Below are 26,960 nucleotides of genomic sequence, written 5' to 3' on the forward strand. Positions count from 1 at the left end.
CAAGTAGATCTTCAAAGGGTAATGGAGAGTCTTGGATTTGGACTCCCTGTAGAATAGGCACAGTGTAATTTCAGACAAGGCTAGACCCCTGACAACTTCCTGGTCAGCTTTGTCGACCCACTGGTGCTCCTCTGACTTTTCACTTCCATGACTCAATTTTGTTTTTTGGAGCAGCTTTTGAAATAGTGAAAGGAGGTAGTTAAGGCTTCTGATCTCCTAGACATCAGCTAATCGATGCAGTTATCCCTAATGATTTTTTTTTTCCCCAGGGACTTGTCAAAGATATTAAAGTGGAGGGTACTAAACACACTGGGTTTTTTATATTGTCATAAGGCAGCAAAGCATATTGCCAAGAGAGTTAGGAGCACACACACTGGAGTCAGATAATCTACATTAGAATCAGCCACATTCTAGTTCTTTGGCCTTCGATATATTAATTAACATCCCCTTGGCTAGGTTTTCTCATCTGTAAATTTGGATTTGTAATAATACTGCTTTGTAAGGTTTTTGGGAGGGTTGAGTGAGGATGTTACTATTATGCATATCGTCAAATAAGCAAATAATATCTGATCAGGGGCCAAAATAGGCATCATAAAGTTCACATATTAAAGTTCGTACACTTTGCTCAAATAAGAGGCATCTCCGATCCTTACTTACAACTTTTATTCTTATTTTGTATATACTTTGAACAATGGAATTTACAGCACTCATTATATTGAAAGAAAGAAAAATGCTTAGAGTGGCAAGAAGTGACAGGTGGAGAAGAGACAGAAACAATAAAAACAGGTGTACTGTACTAAAAAACAGTTATCTGGAGGTCACAATATAGTGTTGTGTGTGGGCTGAGAACAGCCTTTCACAATGAATAAGGCCTTTCTGTGTTACTTTATATATACACGGCCAGTTTAGCAGTTTAGATAATGCTTTCCATTAATGAATCTGTTTCCTGTATACCTTTGAGTAAGGTCTATGTAAGGTGCCCTGAATGAGTGTCTACTTGGTTGGAAACTTACTTTTTCAGTCCAGGTGTGTTAAAAGAAGGTGTAGAGTAATCGCTTCAACTATAGGTACTAATGTCACAAATTACTGTCTTTATTCTGTTAATTTGAAATGTAACCTATATTTTGTAAGCCCGGTATTCAAACCAGAAGTGAGAATAAACCTTCAAGTGGATGTAGGAATTATTTTGTGTTTTCAAGTATAAAATATGTCATTGTATTAACTAGTGCAAGTGCATTTACGGAAGGATGCGTTAAGAAAACTACAGCAGCAGCAGTTGTGGTTCATTAGCAGATTTTATAGTTTTTAAATATGAAACCATTTCTCTGCTGTCCAAGTATAATTTTTTATGTTATTATATCACACACAAGTGCCTCTGTGTTGTGTTTAGGTCAAGCATATTTTAAAGTGAATCTCTTTTGCAGAAGGACATTTCTTGGTTTTTCATTTGTGGAAATGTGCTCAACCATGGAAATAGAGGACCTTAAAGGTGTGGAAAGATTAGGTATAGTCCTAATTTTATTATTTTGCTAAACACCTGTAAGGTGGTATAACCTTCTGATGTTTTACTCATGTTTTACTTTCCGTTTTAGCTTGCTCTACAACAAAAAATCCCCATCATTTGACATAGAGAATGTTTTCTGTGCCTGCTGTGAAAATTTCTGACATGATTATGCTGTTTAGAATAGTATTCTACAAATTCAGTCAGTAAAACAACTTAGTGAATAAATTGATTTTAAGTTATAAGAATCTAAATTTTTTTCATTAAGGTAAAATAAAATAGATTAAAAAAAATAAGATCAGTGCAAATAGTAAAGATATTAATATGGGACTTTTTGTCAGTCTCATCTATGTATGTGAATCTGTACTGTGTCATGATGTGAAATGTCTTGAACTGGAGTACAGGAAAAAATTTGAAGAAAACTGGCTTAGCAAGTCTAACAGGAATCTGTGCTCATAGCAGATAAGTCTCATTCACAACGCTTTTTAAAAACTTTTAGGTCTAGAAAAATATGCAGCAGTATGTTAATAGTGACTATTTAAGGTGAGGATACAGCTTTTTTATTTGTAGGTTTATTTTATAATGCTTTTGCATTAAGGAAAATACAAAAAAACACCTTACTTTTTTAGTTAGCTTTATACTTTATTAAGTATTTTCTTAAAATGAGATTTTCTTCTATCACAGACCTTTGAGCCATCTATTATCTTCAAAAAAGTAACCTGTTTAAAGAAATCCCCCTTTTTTTTTCTTTTACTTAGAGACTTCATTCTGCAGGTAGTAGCCCAGAGTGACCTAGATAAAGAACTTTGTAATCTAGTTTTGTTATCAGAACACTGAACACTCTATAAAAGTTTATAAATGAATACTAACTGCTACATTCCCAAAATCATCATCCAGTACTGCAAAGTTATATATGCCCATTGCTGAAAAAGTAGAATTTATATGTTTGTGACTGAATTCAAATGACTGAAGAACTGATTTTGTACAGACTTGAATGAATCCTGAACTTTGCTAAGGTACAGGTAACTTTTTTTGTTTTTACTTCATTGCTGAACTTTTATTTATTTTTAAATTTTATTTAAATCCAAGTTAGTTAACATACAGTGTAATAATGATTTCAGGAGTAGAATTAAGTGATTCATCACTTACCTATAACACCCAGTGTTCATCCCAACAAGTGTTCTTCTTAATGCCCATCGCCTTTCTGGTCCATCCCCCACCCAGCACCCTTCCAGCAACCCTCAGTTTGTTCCCTGTATTTAAGAGTCTCTTATGGTTTGTGTCCCTCTCTCTTTTTATCTTATTTTTCCTTCCCTTCCCCTATGTTCATCTGTTTTGTTCTTAAATGCCACAAGAGTGAAGTATTTTATCTTTCTCTGGCTTATTTCGCTTAGCATAATACACTCTGGTTCCATCCATGTTGTTGCAAATAATAAGATTTCATTCTTTTTCATCATCAATTCATATTCCATTGTGTGTGTGTGTTTGTGTGTGTGTGTATAATGTATATATATAGTACATATATATACATAATATGTGTATATAAGTATAATATATATGTATTATATTTTTATACCACTTCTTTATCCATTTGTCAGTTGATGGACATTTGGGCTCTTTCCATAATTTGGCTATTGTTGATAGTGCCGCTGTAAACATTGGGGTGCATGTGCCCCTTTGAATCAGCAGTTTTGTATCCCTTGGATAAATTCTAGTAGTGCAGTTGCTGGGTTGTGGGGTAGTTCTATTTTCAATTTTTTGAGGAACCTCCATACTGTTTTCCAGAGTGGCTGCACCAGTTTGCATTACCATCAATGGTGCAAAAGTGTTCCCCTTTCTCCACATCCTCACCAACATCTGTTGTTTCCTGAGTTGTTAATTTTAGCCATTCTGACAGGTGTGAGGTGGTATCTCACTGTGGTTTTGATTTGTATTTCCCTGATGATGAGTGATGTTGAGCATTTTTTCATGTGTCGGCTGTCCATCTGGATGTCTTCTTTCAAAAACTGTTTATGTCTTTTGCCTATTTCTTCCCTGAATTATTTGTTTTTTGGGTGTTGAATTTGATTAGTTCTTTATAGATTTGGTACAAGTAACTTTTAGGAAAGATGTTGAATATGTGAACTTGATCTTTGTAGAAATACCGAGGCTCAAGGTATCTTAACTATCCTGAGGTGAATAATTGAGCACTTCAGAATATCACATTCTACTTAACACTACCCTTGTGTTTCTAACAATGACAGAGGAAGTATTGATAGATTTTCTAATCTTATAGTTGCTAATTTTTTGCTCCAGAATTTGAAAATTATTGTAAATGTGGCTTTACTACAATTGACTACCCATCCTGCTCACCATAATTGGTTTCTCCTTTCCTGTTGTTGGATCATTGTTTCTTACCTTGTATTTGTTCCCTAACCCATTCCAGAAGGTATTTATCTCTTCAACTCAACTGAAACCTTTGCAGTGTCACCAACAACCTCTTTCCTGCCAAGTCCAGTTGAAGATTCTCAGTTCTTCCTACTTGACCTTTCAGCATTTAATACAGATGACTGTTCTTGCCTTTTAAAATATTTTCTTCGCTTGGTTTCTGGGATACTACATGCTTCTGTTCTTCCTGTTTTCTTCTTCATTCTCCTTTGCTGGCCACATCTCCTCTTCCTGACATGTAAAGGTTGTAGATGGCTCAATCCCTCTGGCCTCTTTCTCTGTTACCGCCTAGGTGGTCTTACTCTGTTCCTTGGCTTGAATCTTTATGATGATGACTCCTAAAATTTTATCTCCCAATTCTTGCACCTCCCTGAGCTTTAGACTTGTATTTCTGATTGCTTCCTTAGCAACTGCACAAGATGTCCAACAAGTGTTCAAATTTAAAATGCCCAAATCACAACTCTTGATTCCTCTTTTCCTGTTTCCTTCCCCCAGTCTTCCCTATCTTAGTAAATGTAACTGTCTTCATCCAGGTTGATGAGACCAAAACTCTCCCAAGTGACTCCTCTTCCCTTCACGTCCCATATAGTTATCCCACCAAGTTTTTGTTAGCTTTGCCTTCAGTGTATATCATTAATCTGGCTACTCTTGTGACCTCCTCTTGAAGTAGACATGCTGCATACCTCATAGTTCTTAGACTTCTTTTAAAAAAATTTTTTTTCAATGTTTATTTTTGAGAGCGAGCGAGAGAGAATGAGAACGAGCAGGGGAGGAGCAGAGAGAGAGGGAGACACAGAATCTGAAACAGGCTCCAGGCTCTGAGCTGTTAGTACACAGCCCAACGCGGGGCTCGAACTCACAAACCGTGAGATCATGACCTGAGCCAAAGCCAGACACTCAACCGACTGAGCCACCCAGTTGCCCAGGTTCTTAGACTTCTTTACAGATTTTCCTTCTTCTGCTCTTACCGTTTGTAGGCAGTTGGCTCACATTTTTGCCAGAATGATGTTTAGCAAAGTTAAGTCAGGTCATGTCCTCTTGCTGAAACCTTCTAGTGATTTCTCAAAATATTCAAAATAAATTCCACATTCCCTTGGCCTGCAGGCCCATACTTGTTCTGGCCCTTAGCTGTCTCATAGTGCCCCTTCTTAACCCTGTTGTTACCAAACCTGTTTTCCTGTTATTCCTTGAATGTTTCAGGCTTGTCTTGCCGTAGAGCTTTTTGCACTTGCTCTTCTTTTTCCTAACATTCTCTTTTCCCCGGGTAATTTGTGTGACTCAGTTCACCTCAGGTATTGACTCCTCAGAGTGGTACCCCCTGCTTTACCGTACAGTTTTCTCTTCTAAAATAGCAACACACCCCATCACTCTGTGTCTCTGTCCCTGCTTCATATTACTTCATCACATTTATCGCTATCAGACATTATGTGTTGAAATGTTTATTTTTTGTCTCCATCATTACAGTGTAAGGTCCATGAGGCCAAAGACTTTGCTTTGTTTCATTGTTGTGTTCTCAGTGCCTACGATGGGACTCGGTACATGATAGTGTTCAGTAAATGTTTGTGGAATGAATAAATGAATGGAGCCCCAATTCATTTGGGGAGGTTAGGGGTGTATCATCTGTTGAGAAGTCTCACTTGTCATGATTGAACCAGGTATTTATTTAGAGTCAGATGTAGTGCTGTAGCATTGTAGATACAAAGATAAAAAGATACTAACCCTACACTGAAGGAACTTACTGTTCAGAAGAGAGCCAGATATGCAAACACAAAACTGTAAAGCAATATGATAATTGTTTTAATGAAGGTATATGTAAAGGTATATAGTGGGAACTTACGGATAGTACCAGAGCATATCAGGGAGAGTCAGTGACAAAGTTACAGAGGAGGTAACCTTTAAGGTGAGAGTTGAAGGACAGGTAGGAGGCCATCAGGCAAGCATCTAACAGAGATGTAAGTCACAGAGGTGTGGGAAGGCAGCTGGGCATGATTCTGGTACTGCTAGGAGTTGGAACTGATGAAATAACAAAGTCTGAAATTAGGAGTGGCTGGAGATGAAATTCGGCACATAGGTAGTTTTAGGGGTGGCAGGAGAGTTAGATCACCTAGGGCCAAATACGCTATGCAAGATACTTTAAAGTTTGTGATAAAGAACCACTGAGGAATTTTGAACAAGGAAATGACCAAGTCTAATTTGTGTTTTAGAAAATTACTGGAAGCAGCGTAGAAGTAGAATGAACAGGGCTTGGTAATTGATTGAAATGTCAGGAATAATGACTTCCAGGTTGCTGGTGTGAACAACTGGGTTGACAGTGATACCATTCCCCCAGCTGTGAAACTGGGGAGGGAAGAGCAGTGAATCTGAGAGGATGGCTAGAATTTAAAAGTACAGTATATAATAATTTTAGTGCTCAGGAGTCTGTTAGTTTACTTGTGTCACTTAATATATTTTGTATATTACATTTAATTATAAACATTATTAAACTTCTAAGATATTTTTTATTTCTTACAAATGGACATATATGATGCTGAACTGAAGGATGTTGGCATCTCTTAGTTTTGCCAGTTTGCAAGTAGACCAAAGAGAATAAGAATGCTCTTGACAGAATAGTAAAACAAAGGAAGTTGTTTTATTAATATGCAAAGAAATGATTCAAAATGTAGGCCCTTGACAGTTTTAAACATACATGAAAAAATGCTCTTAAATTTGAGTTGAGGATAACTTTTACTACAGTTATGTTTTTTAATCAGTTTTATTTTCTGATTTATGAAATATAAGTAGACTTTACTTATTTTGATGCTTTTTTTTTTATCATCATGAACTTACGAAACATTAAAGTGTTTTTGTCTGTGTCAGAGATAAGCTTATCTACACATTTATATTTTAGTTGATTTCTTGGTTTAGTATATTTCCTTGTTGTTGAAAGTGGAAAATTCTGGAACAGGCAAGATATAAGAGGAAAAACACACTGTGTTTGTTCTTGTGGTGTTAAGGATATGGCAAAACCTTAGCCGAATGCCATCACATTACATATGTATCATAGACCACAAATGGGAGCCACATATGTAATTTTAAATTCTCTGATAGTGGCATTTAAGACTACAAAAACAGATGAAATTAACGTTTTTTATTTAACCCATTGTATTCAAAATAGTATCACTTCAACATATATAAATTTAAAAATATTAATGAGACATTTTATTTTTGTTTGTCTATTTATTTATATTTTTGGTGTACCGGGTCTTTGAAATCCAGGGTTTATTTTACATGCACAGCACATCTCAGTTTAGTCTGGTCACTTTTCAAATGCTCAATAGCTACATGTCGCTGGTGGCTATGTATTGAATGGTGTTGTTCTAGATCATTCCTAGACCAAAAGGTAGAAGTTGCTCAGCATTTTGCAACATTTGAGGGTATCTTTCCAACATCAAGTAATTTATGTACTATGTGTTTTATTTATTATACTGTCAGGTATATTAAAGAGGCCGCTCTTTTCTCCATGCATCATTTTCCTACTTACAGTACTTTTGTCCAATAAAGGTCTGTTTATCAATTTTCATTGCCTTTTCTTTCTCCTACAGCAATTTATGGTACTGACCTCTTATACAAAAATGATAGCATATCGTTAAATTTTAGGGATTTTGTTTTTAATTACAAAAAATACTACATTTATTGTAACAAACTTCAAACAATACAGAGTATATGTATAAAAAGATAGTTAAGTAATCCCTAATTCTTTTTCATCTTTCATTTTCTATTCTCTGAGGTGTAAACCACTGTTTTCAAAGGACGATATCCTATCTGTTCTTAGGAATATACATTTATGAGAAATTCTTAAAGTGAGGAAACTGATACTTGGGAAATACCTCTTAAAGTGGACCTATTTAAAATGAAGACTAAAGCTTCTTAGTAATAAATAAAAGATTTGTTTGGGACAATTTTCTGAAATAAAAACATTTATTTTACCACATATTTAGTAAAATTTGGGTTTTAATTATGGCTGTGCTAATTCTCAATTAAGAAGGAATGATACATTGGTACAATTTTTCCACTAAAATTGTGTGATAGTCTGATAGCATCCTTCACTTTGTTTGACTTTCTTAGTATTTATCATACAGACTAGACTAGTGCATCAGTTTTAGGAAAACTATTGAGAGCTTTAGCAGTTTCTCAAGGGATTTTTCGTAATCCTTTGACGTTTCCTTTCTTGTTTTTTATTCTGTCATCATCCTTGATGCATTCCGTTTTTCAGTTGTTACTGGTTTGATTCAGCCAGATCTACATTCCCCAAGGGTTTTGCTGTGGAATGAGTACTTCCTTCAGCATTATTTTCATAGACTTCATGAAATCCTACACTCTTTTCAAGATTTGTATTTTCACTTTACAATTGAGTTGCATTGTGTTTAGTTTGTATTTTTGGGTGTTTAAAACATTAGACTGTTAGTAAGAGGTAGATAGGCAAAACCAGGATACATAGTTGCAGTAGTTGTTAGTGTTAAGTAGAAATGGATCTTATAGGTGGTCAAGGCACATTTGAATATTATTTTATTATAAGGGCTTTTGATTCTCTCTGCAAACTTGTAACTTAAGGAACTGAACTGCCTGTTTAAATAATAGCTTTTATTGAGACTTTACCATGACTGGAAAATTTGTATTCATGTATCATTTTATTTAACCTGTTCAGTATGCCTATGAAATAAGCCTGTTATTATAATACCTCATTTTATGCTTTGAGTAAACTGAGGCTTACAATGGTAACTTTTGCCCCAGTAAAGTTATTTGTCTAATAAGGTAAGGGCTAATCAAGTGTGGAGCTGGGATTCTAACCCAGGAAACCAGCCCATATTGACTGCTCACTCATGTACACGCACACACACACACACACACACACACACACACACGTGCAAAAAAAAAAAAAAGATTGAATTGTAATTTTCTTTTTTTAACTTAGTATTATGTTTTGGATATAGATTCATTGTATGGATGGGCCATAATTTCAAGGAATTACCCCTGTTTAGATTGTTTGCAGTTTTTGTTTATTTTTTATTTTGCTAATGTTGCTATTCTTGATAACTAAGAAGCTTAGATTATAATAACTGTGTGGGAAATAGAGGAGAGGAGGCATTGGGCCTGGGAGAGATGAGTTAGAAACTGGGTTCACTTCCTAAAGCCTTAACTTCACAGAGTTGTATCCCACTCAGAGGATGTACTAGGAAAAAAATTACTCAGTGTTACAGAAAGAAAATAAGGAAGCTTGTCTATTTTCAGCTGGGTTCTGAGTGAAGGGAAAAAGTGTTCTGAGATTTTGTAGCTACTGTTTTACCTCCATGTGGTTTGTGTTTCATACATAGAATTTTACTGAACAGTAGGGAAAATCTAACTCTTAAAAATAGACATTAATGTAGAACCAGTTCATAAAAGAACATTTACAGTCTGGCTGAATGAAATTCCCACAGATAAAGCCCCACTGAGGTTGAGCTCACCACCCACCCAAAATTACCAAAAGAAGAAGAAGAAGAAGAAGAAGAATCATGCCAAGACACATCAGAATTAAATCCTCAAGAATTTCAGAAAGTAGAACTATTACATAATATTTAATATTATAATAAAAATTGAAGTATAAAACTAATACAAAAGTAAATGCCACAATTGTAATAATAAACATTAAAAAATAAAATGGAAATGTTAAAAATGATTAAAGGTAAAAAGAAAACAAGTATCAGAACAGTATCAACACAACTATTAAAAAAGCATAAGACCAGGGAGATCAGGGGAGGGTGGGGGTAAATAGGACTTATATAATAAAACCTTAGTCATTAAGATGTAAAAACTGATAGGATAGGATAAAATGCAGAATATGCAAATTTGAAGAGAAAACTAGTGATGTGGAAGGTGAATCTGAAGGTATTGCCCTGAATGAATAGAATTGGTAAAAGACTCAGAGATAAAATTCTCAAATTCAAGAAGCACAGTGGTGTTCTAGTAGAAAAATAATACTAAACACGCACTTAAAACACATAGTAGACACTTGAACACCAGGTACCTAAGAGAATATCAAGAGAATCACCAGAGAAGAAAGAGATTACCTACAAAGCAATGACAGACTGACAACAGATTTCCTAACAGTAACAACAGAAGTCAAATCTATTAAAGGATGGGAGCAGTGGAAAGATATTTTCAGACAAAAACTACAAGTACATATGGAAGATAGTGTGAAATGAAAACACCTGTACAGTTGTTTAGGAGACAGATACAAATAATAGTTAACTTTAGGTATTGAGAGAAGCACTCATGTTAAAATGCTAACAGACTAGAAATAAGAGTATGGAGCCTTTTGAGCAGTAGGGAAACAAACAAACAAACAACTTGGTCAATCTTAAAGTAGGGAAATAAGAAAACTACAAAAGTAGGATAAATGGAAAGGAAGCACAAAATAAAAAGGTAGAAGTACTTCCAGATATATCTATAATTGTAATAAATATAAATGCACTAAATTTGACAATTAAAAGACTGACATTGACAGAATAGGTAAAGAATACACAGTTCAGTTGTATGCTGTTTGCAAGAGATGCATCTAAAGCATGGTAACATAAGTTGAAAGTAAAAGGACAAGAAATGAAAGCTGCCATAGTTAAATTACTTTTAGACAACATAGACTCTAGCACCCCGGCCCCCAAATTCAGCAAGAGAAGAGATTGCTGCATAATGGTTAAGAGTAACAGTTTATCAGGAAAATAGAATAATTTTCAATTTAAGTATCAGGTAACATCAAAAAATGATATAAAAGTATAAAAATTAATATACAGACTCAAACCAATAATTCCACAAATATAGGTATTTCACAAATACACTCCAATGATTAATTAAGCAAACAGACAATAAGATATGATTTGAACAATACTTTAATAAACATGATTTAATGAACACACACACATGTAACACCCATGATTAATTAAGCAGACAAACAATAAGGTTATCATTTGAGTATGTGTGTAATCACTGTTAACATTACAAAAAGGAGACAATCAGACATTATAGCTCTCTGATGTGATGCAATAGGAAGCGCATAGTTGGATTTAGACATATTCTTGCTATAAAAAAAATTAAACCCAAATCCTATCAAGCCTCTAGATCACCACTTTTTAGGAAGTACAGAGACTATTTATAAGAGTTTATTGGACAATACTACAAGAATGCAGTCAGCAAACTCCACAGAATGTGAGAAATTCTATAGGACAAATAACCAAGTTTCTTTAACAAATGAATGGCAAGATAGGAAAACATAAACAGTTTGATTAACATCTATAAATTAAAAGACCAGTGTGTAGATCTTTTGGGATCCTGATTTTAACAAATCAAGTGTTCAAAAAAAACAAAAAACAAAAACAGTTGGCCTCAGAAGTTGAGCACTGGATATATAATGATTTAAGGAATTATTTCTCTCTCTTTTTTTAAGGTGTGTATGGTTTTGTTAAAAAAAAAAGAAGTCAGTCTTCTAAAGACAGATACTGAGGTACTTAAGGATAGAATGAAATAATATTTGGGACTTTAAAATAATCCAGTGAGGGTGGGAATATATGCACAGATAACATGAAGAAACAGTGGCTCTGATTTGAAGCTGAGTAATGGGTATTTGAGAGTCATTATAAATATTTTCTAATACATGCTTGAAAATTTTTGTCATGCAACAGTAATAACAGCAACAACAAAAACTTTAGAATATAGCTAATTAAGTCACTAGCTCAGGAAGTTAATCAAAGAAAAATGGCATTATCCTAAAGAAAATTGAAGGAAGAGATTGAGATGAGAGATGAAGGCAGAAATTAATGATATGGAAATGATACAGAGAAGATCCTCTTCCTGTTTATTAACATACATTAGTTGTGCCTTGCCTTCTTCCCAAAGGATTTTGAGATCCCAAAAGGGATAGAGAAATAAATGTTACCAGACATCTGGGATGGATTAATCATTCATTGTATTTGTACACCAGACTTAATTCTGTGTTTTCTGGAAAAGAGCAGAAAGGGACATATTTGCTATACCTGATAAAGGGACTGTGTAACTTTGAGAGACATGCTGTTTTCCCTTCTATTTTATACATGGGAGATGGGATAAGATGGTAATTACTTTCAACTTTGGTTTGCAAAAGTTAGAAAATGTTTTGCAAGTGGACATTTCCTGTATCCACCAGCTGTGAAAATCAAGATTTTTAACTTAGAAAATCTAATCTTAGCTTTTGTAGTGAGTGAAGATACATAGTTTACTTTTGCTTTCAGAAAAATGCTGAGGATTTACCGGTAAACGTGAGGGAACTTGCAGAGTTGGAAGATCATTTTGCAACCATTATACTGAAGATTGGGTCAGATTAGACTTGTTAGTGGATGCTAAATCTAGGGGAAATTTTGATGAGGAGTAGGATATTTGTATGCTCTTGAAGTGTTACTCCACAGACTGCTTTTAGTTGCAAGGGAGAAAATACACAGTAATTATACAGTAGAGAAATTGGACAGTACCTTGACCAGGTACTCAAAGCTAAAGTCACCATTGAAGGACAGATGGGAATCATGTGCCTCCAGATGTGAGGCTCTGAGAAGGACACATGACCATCTATGTACTATTCTGGCTGAGAATGTATAACCTCAATCCAATCATGAGGAAACACCAGATAAACCCTAACTGGGGGGTGTTCTGTTAAAAAAAGGGTGGGAGAAGGAACAGTGTTCCAAATTGTCAATGTCCTAAAAGACAAAGTCTGTGAAAGCATTCTAGAAGGTAGGAGGCTAAAGAGACGTAACTAAATGCAGTACCTGATTGTAAACCGGATCCAGTATTGGAGACGGAAATATACTAAAAGGTCTTTAGTGGGTCAGCTGACAAAATTGGGATATGTATGTTTGATTTGATAAAAGTATCCATGTTAAATTTGCTGACATGACAACTGTATTAAAATTATCAAAGAAAATATGCCAATTTATAGGAAATATACTCTGAAGTATTTAGGGATAAAGGGCCATGATGTCTGTAATTTGCCCTCAAAAGGTTTAGAACAAATATTTGTGTGTGTGTGTGTGTAAAGAGTGGAAATGTGTACGATTGCAAATGATAAAGCAAATGGAGTAAAAATAACATAAATCTGGGTAAAGGATTGCAGGGTGCTGTTTGTAGTATTTTTGCTTTTGTAACTTACCTGTAAATTTGAAATTATTTCCAAGTAAAAAGACCAGATATATGCTGTTGTTATGATGCATTCTAATGAACAAAGTGGTAGTGCTTAATTTGTTCTTGAAGAATGAACAGTTAACATGCCCATTAGGCAGTTTCTCTCAAATATCCTCTGTCTCTAGTGAGCCATTGGTAAGTACTGGATCAAATCAGTTCATGGTTGAATTATCCAGTGAGTGCCTTAAGTGCCAGTATTCTCTATTGTTGATTGAAGAAGGATCCATATGTTTTATATACCGAATGTGGGCCAACAGCATTAAAATTCTGTTAGAAAAATTGTAAAAGCTTGATTTGTTCTATGCTAGTTTACCTATCATGAAGATGGGACAGAGAGGTACTTAGAGGAAGTTACTGATTATTTTCTCTCAAGAAATATTTGAAACTTTAGAAGCAGTTGGACAGGTTCTCACAAATGATCCTAGTCTTCAGAAGTATAGGATAGAAAAAAATGATTTGGCCTAAAATATTTGAAAGGTGTATATTAGCAGTTAACTGCCCACCATCATAAAGGAATCTTAAGTTTTTATCTCCATCAGAAAATATAATTTTCTACAATATAATTGCATGCTGATGACCATTCCAGAATAAATTGCAAAGTACACCCCAAATAACCTGCCTGTTAAGAAGAAAACTGGACCAATAAAAAGCATTTAGAACATTGTAAAAAAGTTAAAACCATATTAAAGAGCGAAAGAAAACATCAAGTGCTATTAGTAAATATCTGGGTGGGAATTTTTTAATCTAAGACAGATTTAAAAACTTGTGTATGCCAGGCATCCCTTCTCCCCTTGTTAAAGGCCTTTCTTGCCTACAGTTGCAAAAAAAAGTTCACAAAAAACATAACAGGGCTTTAAACTGATTTGATATTATCTTAAAGGTCCACAAGATGGGGATGCTCCTCTTTTTTTCTATGTCTGTGAGAAATTATGAAAGAATTGTTCTAGCCAGTGGTGTATTGGAGAATCTCATACTGGTCTGAGAGCTGATTGTTAAAGTTTTAGGAATTTTGCAAACTGGTAACACAGCCATCATTAAGAATTAAATTACATAGCTTATTATTAAATAAATGGCATTAAAAAAGGTAATCAATATTTAAAATTCACTTCCTAATTATTTTACTATGATTTATGTTCTTGAAGTTATTTATGAATATCGAACCTTTAGGTTGAGCTACTGTATCATGGCGTGTTACTGCGTGTCTTTCCCCAATTCCATTTTCAGTGAAGTTACATCGATAGCTTGGAATTAGCTACGGTAGGAATATTTACATCACAGAGTTAAGCAAATGCCATAAATCGGGGCTTGATTTATTGTTTATTGCTTGTCTATATGTAAAGTGATGGAGAAAATGCTAATAATGCAAACTTAAAGTGTCAGGTCTTTATCTATTACATTGTACATAGCTCAAAAATTGAGAATATATTTTGCATTTCAGAAATGATTATTCACTTCAGCAAAGAAGTTACTCACATTGTTGACATCATTGATGCGAGTGAAAATATCAACCAGTCCTCTGAATTACAGTGGAAAGCTGGTTGCTAAACATTTACCAGCACGTTGCTGGTCATAGCCTAATTGAGTTTGGTGTTCCGGTAAGAAGTGGGTGGTATAAATTTCTTATACTGTTTTCAGCTTTAGGAAATCGTATCATGACATGTGGGCATTAACTTAAAAAAGGAAAATTATGTTTTAAAAGTCATTAGCAGTAGCACATAATAATTTTAAATTTGAAGCCTTTGATACATATCTATTGTGGAAGAGAAAAATAGAATCATAGAATTTCAAGTCTGAAGAATACTTAAATCCTGACTTACCTACAGATAGAAATTCTTTCTCTAGTGTATCAGTCAGTCATCCAGACTGTAGAGACAGAGCTCATTACCTGATTAATAGTGTTGGAAAGTTCTATATATGGAGCTAAACTTTGTTTTTCTTTAATTTCTACCAATTGGTTCTGGTACTGACTTCTGGAGAAGCATAGAATCATAGAAGAGAACATTTATCTCTTCTGTAGAGCAACCAGCTCTTCAGGTTTAAAGGTAGTTTGGATGTTTCCAGTTAGACCTCTTTAGCCAAGAAGTAACCTTTAATTCCTTTAACCATATTTTGTGTGGTATATTTTCTGAGCTGGACAATCTAAGATTGTGTTGCTTTTGTAAACATCCACATCAGTACCTTTTGAGGTTTATTGACTTTACAGATGAAATTTAATTCTTTTTTTGTGCAATTACACACAAATCAGTTGTTCTGTGGTGTTTGATTTTTTAGTCAAAGCAGATCTTTGTATTTATTCGTATTACTTCAGCACAGCATTCCAGATTGGAGAAATGATACTAAATTGTAATTTTATCATTTTGGGCATTTATTAACCATACTGATTTTATATCCGTTGCAGATTTGATAAGCACTCATTGTTTTTATTGTTTATATTCAAATTATTGTTTAAAATGTTGAATTTCAAAGGCCTGTGGGGACACAGATTATCTTTAAATAATCCTCTCTAAATTCATTTCTGCCTATTACTACTTTTTGCTGCAAGTCCACCTTCTAGTTCTATTAAGTAGCCCACATTTTCCATCTTATAATGCAAGAGTTCATCATGACATATATTGTCAGATGCTTTGTTAACTGAGATCAAGATACACTGTCTATGGGCTCCCAGTGAAATACACGTTAGTACTTCTGTCTTTGTAAAGTAGGCATTTTTGAAAAATCCTGGCATGTCTAAAGGTTAAGGGCCTATTCGTCCACAATTGGAAAGCTAGAAAGAAAATCTACCATGAGTTGTAGGTTAGATGATAATAAGACCTCAAAAGAGAAAAGGAATGAGAGGATTTATGGGAACATTTGATGCTCAGGGCCACGGTAAATACCTGGGCTGAAAAGAAAACAGCCTGTGCCATGAGAGCAGAGCTTCTTCACTGAGAAGGTATTCTGGAGCAGGTGAGAATTGAGGGACCTGGAAATAGTTTCCCTAGTATTATCTATTTTCTTTGTAATGTGTGTGGTGAAATCTTAACAGTGAATGCTTCTGAGTGTATATGGGTGTTTCTTTGTGATGGACCTCCTTATTCTTTTTGCTATGGATACAGTAATACTTCATGGTATAATTTTGAAGATTAAAAACTCAATATGAAGTCATCTAGCTCATTTTCTTGTATTTTGTTGAAGGTAGATAAAGCCTTATTTAACCATTTGTTAAGTTTTTTCCTTTTTTTAATTTCCATTGGCCAATTGTGGTGAATTTCTCAAGAAGTTACTAAATGTGAGTTGTCGCATCACATTTCTTGGTCTCCAGTCTTCTTCATCCTGTCCAGACCCATTTTATTGCTGCTGGAAGAAAAATTTATGACAGGTCATTTGATTAAATAGTATTAGAATAATGATGTTCTTTTTCCCACTACCTATTCTCCCAAAAATCATAGTTCAAGAGCAACAGGTTCTAGAAGTTAGTCCCGGATTAGTTGTCTCATTTTCTAGCCTCCATTCAAGTTACTTTTAAAAATCATATTTATGTGGATACATTTATGTTAAACAAATGTGTTTTTAGAGGTCCTCCTTGAATATACTCTTCAGTGTAAATTCTGAGCCCCAGGAATAGGGAGATAGTAGTGTTTCATGAGTACTTAATAGCTGGCAGTCACTTTTCTGATAATCTTTTAATTTAGCCAAGTCAGGGCTACTTGTTAAAAAAGTAGAGAGGACTTCAGATGTAGAAGTAAAGGGTTTGGGGCATATGAAGAAAGAGAGTTACATGAATAAAATTCATGAGCTCATGAGTTATTTTGGAATTTACTTTCCTTAGTGGCATAACTTATTACATTAATTATTTTATGGCAGGTTTTACTTTGTTTTAACTTGAGGGTTTCTATAGGATGGGTTAGTAGGCCCTCTACCTAGTCTTTAAAGAATCTCTTGGTTCAGCATGTTGTACTTCATTTTTGGTAATTGATTTATTCTGTCTTCTTGCAGATTGAGGTGGTGCCATGCAGCAAGCAGCAGAGAGATGCAGAGTTCGAGCCAGAAGGCCTGACATGGCACTTTATATACCGAAAGCTCGAAGGGGTATAGTGCTGCTTAAGTCAGGTGATGAAGAAAAAAGCTGTGGTCCACCTAACTCTGTGGTGAAAGAAGAACAAAAAGAAGATGGTCTCTTCCAAAAGGAGATCTTTAGAGGCAAATCTGAGACTCAGACACTAAGCATTAATCCTGATGATAAGGAACACAACCATAGGGAAGGAAAGAAGTTTTCAACAAAATTAAGAAAAGACACATGCCTTCAAGAAAGAAAGAAAGATAGGGTTTGTGTTAGGAGGGGACCCACAGAATCTAAAGAAGCGTTATCCCAAGGACATCAGCAAAGTGTCCCAAATCCTGTGATGCTACCTAGTGCACCTTTACAAAGACACGTTAAACCAAAGAAGGTGGAGTGTTTGGAGGTCGAAACCACAAATGTGATAGGACCTGGGAAGTTGCTTCTATCTCAGTCTTGTTCAGAAGTGGGTGAGGCCCAGGTTCTAAACAAACCATTCCAAAATACGGAATTCTGTGATTTCAGTAGGCACAAAGTAAGTGGCAAAACGTTCAAAGGCAGAGATTTGGAAAACAGAATTGAAACTGATGTCAAGGTGGTGGAGATACTATCCCAGTTTCCTGGAGTTTTTAATTCTGTATTGAAACCTGAGAGTAAGACTGTGCCAATAAAACTAAGTTCTGATTCTGAAACTGTACCAGAAAGTATGCAAACATCGTGTGGAATGTTGACTCTCGGCAATGGAGGCATCACTGCCATTTCTGTTCCTGGAAGTGCGGATGGTGTCACTGATCAAACTTGTGTAGACTTTGAAGCTGAGAATGTTGGTGATACAGCCAACAGTACAGATATCATCTTGGCTCAGAGAGGTATAGATTCCATTCCTGAGACTTTGGGTCACATCTCTCATAAAATGACCATAGTCAGCAAATTAGAGAGTATGAATGGCATTTTTGATCCAACACTGATTAGAGAGTATGAGAAGAATGACAGTACTGCTGATGACTTGTGTATAATGTATGAACCTTCTGATACAGCTCTTCTTGCTCATGAAACAGATATAGATAATGGGCTGAAGAGTGTAGGTGACATTACCCATAAGGCATGTAAGATGGACATTACAGATGTCCTGTCTGATCAGATAACTGTGGGCAGCCCTTGTGTAGCTGCAGTTAGAACAGCTGGTGAGGCCTGTAGCCACACAAATAGTTTCTCAAAATATTTAGAAATGAGTGCAGATACAGCCCCTCTTCATGTAGCTGGGAGTGGGAATGACATAGAAAATTTCAGCAGCCTGACTGCTTGCTCAGATATTTATGCTGAGAGTATTTCATCTAGTTTCACAGAGTCAACAGGAAAGTTGATAGAGAGCTTGTCAGATTGTGCTTCCTCCTTACCTATAAAGAAGATTGCTGGTAGTAATTGTAGCACTTTTTTGGACTGTGAACTCAGTATGTTAAATGGGACAAAAGTACTTTCAGACAGTGCCTTGGGCATTGATCTAGATTGTACGGGTGATATAACAGAGGCATTGCATGAACTAAAAACTGCCGAAGAGTTCGAAACAAAAGAGGAAGATAACTCAGAGAATATAGAATTTGGTGTATCCTTTCCTGATACGGAATCTGTATCTATGGAAACATCTATGGAACCGAAAGCAACGGAAACGTCTCATGTGGAGGGAAGTACTGCTACTGAGGACAGCTGGGAGTCTCTGTTTAATGATGATGGTGACTGCTTGGATCCACGTCTTCTACAAGAGGTCTGTTCAGTGGAAGTTACTCGATGCTTACATAATTTATAGATTCATAGAGCCTGGTGTTTGGGGGGGTAATTTTGATGGACATTTGTGCACATTCGTACATTCACTCATGTTACATTCAATGTAAGGGTTCCTGCAATAAACAAATAGGACTGTAGATTGAGAAAAGAATGTCTGATAGATCTTTACAAAGTAAAACATACCAAATTGAATATCTATTATAACTAAGTTGTGAGAGATCTTACTGAATAGATTAAAGATGAGTTTAACGGATTCTGACTGTCTGTTGAGGAAATAAAGAGGGAGACTTCTTCAAAAGGGATTTTCTGCATTGACAAGATGTATTTTACCCAGGCCTATCTGAGGGGAGGAGAGTAATTTATTATTCACATTTATCGTATTTTTCTAGGAAATGTTGGGATGTTGTCAGACACTGGAGGGAAGGAAGTAGAGAAGGGAAGGGTAAAATAAGGAAAGGTATGATCGTTTCTTAAGTAGTTTATGCTGAGTTACAGAATAAATGATTGTTGAGTACATGTAAAGTATGAGTAAATAATGACATGCTGGCTAGTCAAGAGTTCATAAATACAACATGTTGGATTAGAAGTCATTTTAGAAATTATTTAGTTTCATCTTTTTATTTTCCTAACATTCACTCTACCCAGTATTTAAATTCCTTGCCATAAATAAGAATCATTGGTGTTAAATAGTAAAACCACTTCCCCTTTCATTCCTTATAGGGGTGTCTGGAAGGAGAAAAAATAATTTCCCAGTGAAATCACCAATTTTATAAATGAGGAAATTGAAGCTTAGTGGTCAGACCTTTAGGAAAGGCAGAATCAGGGTTTCCATTTAGTTCTCTCTTAATCCAATGTTCATGTTCTTTCTACCAGACCATGTTGTTACCTATAACATAGTTTTGTTTGATTCCAGAGAACCTTTTAAATATGAAGTGATTGGTTCTTTTGTTTCTCAGAATTAAACCCTAAATACAGAAAAACGGTCCCATGCATGTGAAGACACATGTGAGAATGAAGAGGGTGTAGCCCATTGGACAGAGCTGACTTTCCAATACCAAGCAGTTCCTCTTCATTCTTAGGTGTTTGCATGTGCACATGTACCACAGGTAGCACTTCTTATGGTCAAGTCAGGAAGCACTATGTCCTAAATATTCCTTAGAAAGAAATACAGAACAGAAAATAACTACAAGTGGCATCCATGAACCCCTTGAAATTGCATACAAAATTTTATATGTATGTGCAGTTTTTCATCAGATTCTCAAAGGCAGGGCTTCCCAAAGTACGAGTATCACCTGGAACTTGTTAGAAATGTAAACTCTTTATTTAGCCCAGTAGTGTGTATATTTGTGTTTTTCAGGTGACTCTGATGCATACAAAGTGAGAACTATTGCTGAAAAGGTAGTAACATACACTTGAATGTTTATCAGAATGTGAGTGTGATAACTAGAGATGGCTGTCCACACATAACTAGAAGAAAAACAGAAGTTTTAGACACAAATTTGGTTAATAAATACTAGTAATGTGGGAAGTGAGGTGGAATATAGAGAAGTTATTAAGGATCCAAGCACTGGGGGCTCCTGTGGGGCTCAGTTGGTTAAGCATCTGACTCTTGATTTCAGCTCAAGTCATGATCTCACAGTTTGTGTGTTTGAGCCCCACATTGGGCTCCTCACTGACAGTGTGGAGCCTCCTTGGGATTCTCTCTTTCTCTCTCTCCCTCTCTCTCTGTCTCTCTCTCCGTCTCTCTCTCTCTGCCCCTCCACTTCTTGTGCTCTCTCTCTCTCTTTCTCAAAATAAATAAATAAAAATAAAAACAAAAAGGATTCAAGCATTGGAAGGTCTCCATGTTCAAAGAGATTATCTGAGGGAGCAGAGAGCACACATGTGCACAGGAGAGAAGGAATAGCTTCCTACAAAAGAAAGGTATGGCAAGAGCCCTTTACACATAATGAGGCTCAGTAAATAAATATTTATTGAATGGATGTAGATGATAGGGCAGAGTTGGAGCTCTGTGCTTTTTTAGGGTGGACACCAGGGGCTTTCAAAACTTGATTGCTGCTGGAACTTGGATTCTGTATGGTAGCTTAGGGATACAGCTTTTATAACGGGGCAAGAGGGTTCAGGTGTGCAAGTCTGTTTTTCAGATCTTAACACTGTTTGGAATAGGTGCAGAAGAAAGTAGGCAACCACTCAGTGTTTTGAGGAGCATCGTAATATAGCCAAAGACGATACTTGTATGACCTAAAGCTTGGAATGGCTAGAGAAAGAAGTATGTAGTGTTTTAAGCTGGACAGCCAGTGCCTGGGTGTTGTGTTTGGATATCACACACTGGGTTGGTGTTTGGTAGGGAGTGAGGTCTGCGTTGAGGGATACGGGTTGATGAGAGCAAGAAGGAAGGAGGTAGATTGAGAATGCTGGTAGCAGATCCAACTCCAAACTATGATCTCCTGTGTTTTGAGTTTTAGGAGATGTAATAATAATGTTATTAAAAGATGTCACAAATTCAATAATGTTAATAGCCTTTTAGTGACGATTACTCTTAATTTATTATTTATATTGCTCTAAACATACTTTATTAAAGGTCAAATCAGAGTGTCTGTCTCTTGAAAACTTTCCAACCAATAATTTTTGGCTCTTTTCCCAGTGGGCCTGTTTCTTTGTTGACAGTGGCTACACATGGAGGTATGTCTAATACTTCTAATGGTCAGGGAGGTATGCTGTAGAGCAGGGTGTGACAGCCATTGGCATGTGAAGCAGTTTCCTGTGACGTTTGAACTTCTAAAACTGCCTGAGTGGGTAGAAAGCATAGATGGGTCATTACTGAACTCCTGGAACTACAATTCTTGATGAGTCTCTAAAGATCATGGTTTGGAATGCTCAGAAATTTACATTGGTAATTGATTTTTAAAAAAATGTTGGGATGACTTCTTTTAACCCTTTGAGATCTTGGTATAAGAACACAAGAATTACTGTTGTCTGGATAAAACTTTCATAGCTCCTGCTGCCTCCCGTACTGATCTGCAGATCTGTTGTTTCGTAGGAGGGTTAACCCAGCAACATAATATAGATATTGGTAGACTGTGGCATCTGGTCCCTTCACTGGCCATTTCTGGCCTTAATTTGACACTGGTCATTTCTGGCCTTGGTTTAGGTAGGAGTCTCCTTTTGTTACAGAAGGCTACTAACAATATATAACCATGGAAAAAAGAAGAGTAAAGGGACACCACCCATTCCCAGACTATCTTCTTTTGTGTGTAGACTCACGTTTATACACTCCTTCTCTCTATAGACTTTTGCAAAGATGCGGTCTGTGTTTAAGTAGGGAACCTAAAAGCGAAAGGAAAAATTCATAATCCAACCACTAAAAGCAAATTATATGAAGTACAAAGGGAGGAAAGTCCTTCATATTCCACCCCCTAGGGACTTCATTAATAGTTGGTAGTTCATCACTTTGCAGTTAAATGCAAAGTTTAAGTACCTAGAGTTTGATAAACTATAGGTTGTAAATAGCTAGATATAATTGTCACTGCCATTTTAAAGGCACTGGGTTACATGCCAGCTTTTTTCTCAGCTTTATCTGAAGTTTCTTATATTTGGAGAGACAGCATTTTTATGTGATTATCACATAATAATCTAAAGAATAATTAATATAAAACACCCATATAAGAGATGTCCTAAATTGATTGTCTGATGGGTGATCTAGACAGTGGCTTCAACAAAGGATTAGACCCTTGAGGGCTAACCTGGTTGACACTGGTTCATGTTGCTGAAGCCATAGAATTAAACAAGATTTGAAGCCCCACTTCAGAGATTGTTCTTATGTTCCTAATTTATATTTTTTCTATTTTTTTAAAATTGATAGACTCTCTTTTTTTGAGCAGTTTTAGGTTTTCAGAAAAAAATGGAGTGAAAAAAGTACAAGGTTCCCATATACTTTATACTTCCTCACTATTTTAGTTTTTATTTTCACAGTATCTTTTATTATTAGTTGCAAATCATTTTGACAGACTTATGTTTAATATTTTTATTAAAACGTCTGAATTAGGGGCACTTGGGTGGCTCAGTTGGTTAAGCATCCGACTCTTGAATCCAGCTCAGGTCATGATCTCATGGTCTATGAGATCGGGCCCTGCATCAAGCTCTGTGCTAACAGCACAGAGCCTCCTTGGGATTCTCTCTCTGCCTCTCCCTGGCTTGTGCTCATACTCTTTTTCTCTCTCAAAGTAAATAAATGAACATTAAAAAAAATAAAACGTCTGAATTAACATGTTCTTGACTGCCTAAGTGAGGATTCCAGATGCTGTATTTTCTAATGCAGGCACTTGGGACATCCAGTGAATAATCTGGTTGAATTATATATTCCGTTTATTGTTCAGTCCACTAGTGGATGATGACTAGATCTCTGGTTCATACAGAAAGAGGGGACATTAAGACGATACCATTGCTAACAGTTTGTTTATTTCTAAACCAAACAACTCCTAAAATGAAAAATCTCCCTTCTGAGCTCCATTGGGTTTGTTGCATAGTATTTTTTTCCTCTGAATCTGCATTCACATCAACAGCATTTTAATTCCCGATGCTTTTTCAAAACTAATGAGAGGTAAACAGTTCTAGGCCTCTGTTGTCAGTACAAGGAGGGATTCTTGTCTGAAGCTTCAGAGATTCCTGGTGTTCCCTACTCTGTCCTTGGCAGTGCTTTCATGTTAGTGAGCTCCATGAGATGCCATATGTGGGGTATAGTTGGGGCAGATGGGGTAGGAATAGTGATACGACTCCTCCTAATGTTTGTTCCATTTAGTTCATTCCCTGTTGAGCGACGATAGCAGGGAGGGGAAATGGTAGGGTTGGCAAAGAGAACTAGAATGAAAAGAAACACTTAATAACTGTATTCCAAAATTGAAAATTTATTTGTGTTAAAAGTTTGGTTAAGGATAGAAACATACTTTTAGGAGAATTAAACTCATCTATGCTTTGATTTAATATAATCATTTGTATCAAAAATTGCTTGTAAGGCATGCTAGATACTCTGTTGCTGGGCTTTGGGAAGGAGTGCTAGAGGAAAAAAGGGACCCATCTATAGGCCTGGCTGCTGAAGTGAGTAGCCAGCAGTCAAAATATATTTAAATTCAGACTGTTTTGTTATGAATTTGGGGTTGGGGTGTAGGGAGGTATAAATTTGCAATAATGCCTAGATTTGGGACAGAGGGAATTTAAGTGCTAGTCAGCAACCTGTGCAGAAGATCTTTTGTATGAATTGACCAAAAACTGAGATTGTTGAGGAAAAGCCAAGAGGATGCCCAGGCATACTGGATACTAGGCTTAATGCACAAACACTGTGCTTCTGATCCTTCAGATGATGGGTCATACTATTATATTGCCTGCCCAGAACAAGACTGACTCATTTCTTAAAGCAGTGGTTCTGAGTCTGAAGTTTGAAGGTCAGAAGTACATATGTATTACCTGGTAGGGACAGATAAGCCAGGACTAATACTCTCTAAAGTAATAAGCAAAGAAAACATTTTATTTGGGAGAATTGGTATGGGTATGATGTAGGATCTTAGGTAGCTAAAGGGAACATAAGGAAAAGTAGGTCAGGGACTAGAGAAATCAAACAACAAGTGGAATGGCAATAAATGCTAACTTTATCTATTTTACAATTTTTCCTGGGTCTTGTGGACAGCCATTGTCACTGAGGTTAGCTGTCACAGGTAGTTTGGGAAGGTTCAAACCTCTAGCAGTTTCCTATTCCTGGGTAGTCTGGTCTTAGATTATTCTGGTTCATCAGTGACATCTCTCAATCTAGTCATTTCAGTGATGCTGGGAAAAGGAGGAGATACAGATGTCTCCCTACCTTCTCAGTGTTTCCCTTGACTATAAATTTAATGTTTTCAGGGGACTGTATAGCGTCTTCTTCAGAGCTCCAACATCAGTCTGCCATGTTAACCTCTGTACTATCAGAACAGGAACCAGGCCCATATTGGTTCAGGATGTTCACTTGGTTTCTGCCCATATATTCCTATGTCCTACATCACCATCTATGGGAGGGAACTAGAGTTCTCAGATTTACCCTTTGGCCCTGAGGTCAGTAAACGATCATCTGAACCAATTACTGGGGCACTATACATGTCTCATTACGGTAGCTTTTTTCTTATTTCCTTTTGCCCTTTTCCTTTTCTGCTTCCTTGTTCACTTCCTCCCTTTCTTCTCTTTAATTATGCCTTAATCCAAAGCTATGGACATGGCTTTCTCCCACCGATGATAATCAGAGGTATTGAGATATTACTTAACACCTATTCTAGAGAAGTCTTTAGATGGCACCTTAGATGGGGAGGACATTTGAGCCATTCTTGTTAGAAATTTAATGAAGCCAAAGTTTGCCTTTATGGCTTTGGTTTCTTGGTAAGTCAGTAGGGGCACAGCCTAGATACATTAGAAGTCTTATTTGCGGGTATGGAATTTCATCGGAGACATTATCTATTCTTATACTTACTGTGTAAAATGTTAGAGTTTAAAAATCTAAATTTATCCTTCTATTGAAAAGAACTCAAGCCCAAAATAGTATAAAAGAGGGCTAGAAGCTGTAATTTATACAGCATAGCATATAAATATTTATGCTATAATACTATAATGGTAGTATCTTTTTAGGAAACTCCTTATGGATGTTTTTGAACTTGGGTCATGAGAAATTTGAAAAAACTTGAAATACTTTTTATTTTTTTGAATAAATAGTGTTATTTCCCTGTTTTCCAAAGATAAGTCAGATGAGTAAAACATTTTAATTCTAGCTTTTGGTTTATTCATAGTACTATAGAGCACCATGAAAAATTTCTTGGCTATTACTCTGTTTTCTGTGATCCTAGAATACCTTAAATAGAATTAGATCCAGATAATTCAAAATCTTACTTTTTGTTTATAGCTTAAGCCTATTCTCCAGCCAAATCTTTTAATTTATCAAGGTTTATAGTAAATAATGACATTTTAAATTGATTTTGTTCAACAGAAAGTGAATTAGAAGCAGTTAAGTAGCCACAAGATATAAGTGGAAGAGAAAAACAAAAACAAAGAACTTGAATAACCTAACCTATGTAATTGAGAATTGACTATGTGGATTAATTCTTTTTTTTTTTTTTAAGTTTTTTTATTTATTTTAAGAGAGTAAGTGGGGGAGGGACAGAGAGGGAGAGAGAGAGAGAATCCCAAGCAGGCTCCACACTCTCAGCACAGAGCTGTGGGTACTTTTAATTAAACACAATAAACCACCTTAAACTATAGTTATATCTATAACAAATTTAAATATGGGGTATCAAGTTACAGGGACAAGGACAACAAAGACTTTACCACAAGTTGGTTGTATAACGTGATTACATTATTTACAGAATTAATCCATGCAGTCAATTCTAAAGGCACCTGGGTGGCTCAGTCGGTTAGGCATCTAACTCTGGACTTCAGCTCAGGTCATGATCTCACAGTTGGTAGATTCGAGCCCCTTGTCACGCTCTGCGCTGACAGCACTGCTTGGGATTCTCTCTCTCCCTCTCCCCCACTTGCACTGTCTCTCTTCATTGATTTGAAAAAGCCATCGATTGTGAAATACGTCATCATTTTATGTATCACTAAACTTTCACAGAACCCTTACCCTTTAGAATTTTTATTTTACAAAGAACTCTGTTAGACTTAATTAGATGCAAATTTTTATCCTATATCATTTCTTACATAAAGAGAATGTAGGTGAAAGAAATTGGCTAAAGTTTTCCTAAAACTCATGTTTATAGTGCAACTCTTTGTAATGATTCCTTGATTCAGTCATTGATAGGACGCCTTTCCATCCTGTATCATGTTCTGTGCCATCAAGAACTTTGATGGTGCAACATTTCTTAAAAGTACATAAAAGAAGCAAAAATCATTGTTGCTGGATTCTTTCTTTTTTTTTTTTTTAATTTTTTTTTAACGTTTATTTATTTTTGAGACAGAGACAGAGCATGAACGGGGGAGGGG

The 26,960-nt window shown here is 35.9% G+C and overlaps 1 protein-coding gene across 7 annotated transcripts in view; it reads left to right on the forward strand.

Moving 5' to 3' along the window:
• The window catches only part of R3HCC1L (R3H domain and coiled-coil containing 1 like), a 109,093-nt gene that overhangs the window by 43,457 nt on the left and 38,676 nt on the right, over positions 1–26,960 (forward strand). For 5 of the 7 annotated variants that reach the window (XM_007080155.3, XM_007080154.3, XM_015536676.2 and 2 more), the window contains one exon: positions 17,123–18,945. In XM_007080155.3, the coding sequence (XP_007080217.1) occupies positions 17,137–18,945 (1,809 nt within the window). In that variant the 5' untranslated portion in view covers positions 17,123–17,136. Of the gene's footprint in view, positions 1–1,424; positions 1,505–14,585; positions 14,743–17,122; positions 18,946–26,960 lie in introns of those variants that run through there. The other 2 variants (XM_042960658.1, XM_042960657.1) reach the window with 2 other exon arrangements.

This window comes from Panthera tigris, chromosome D2, assembly GCF_018350195.1.
Source record: "Panthera tigris isolate Pti1 chromosome D2, P.tigris_Pti1_mat1.1, whole genome shotgun sequence".
Classification (NCBI taxonomy): domain Eukaryota; kingdom Metazoa; phylum Chordata; class Mammalia; order Carnivora; family Felidae; genus Panthera; species Panthera tigris.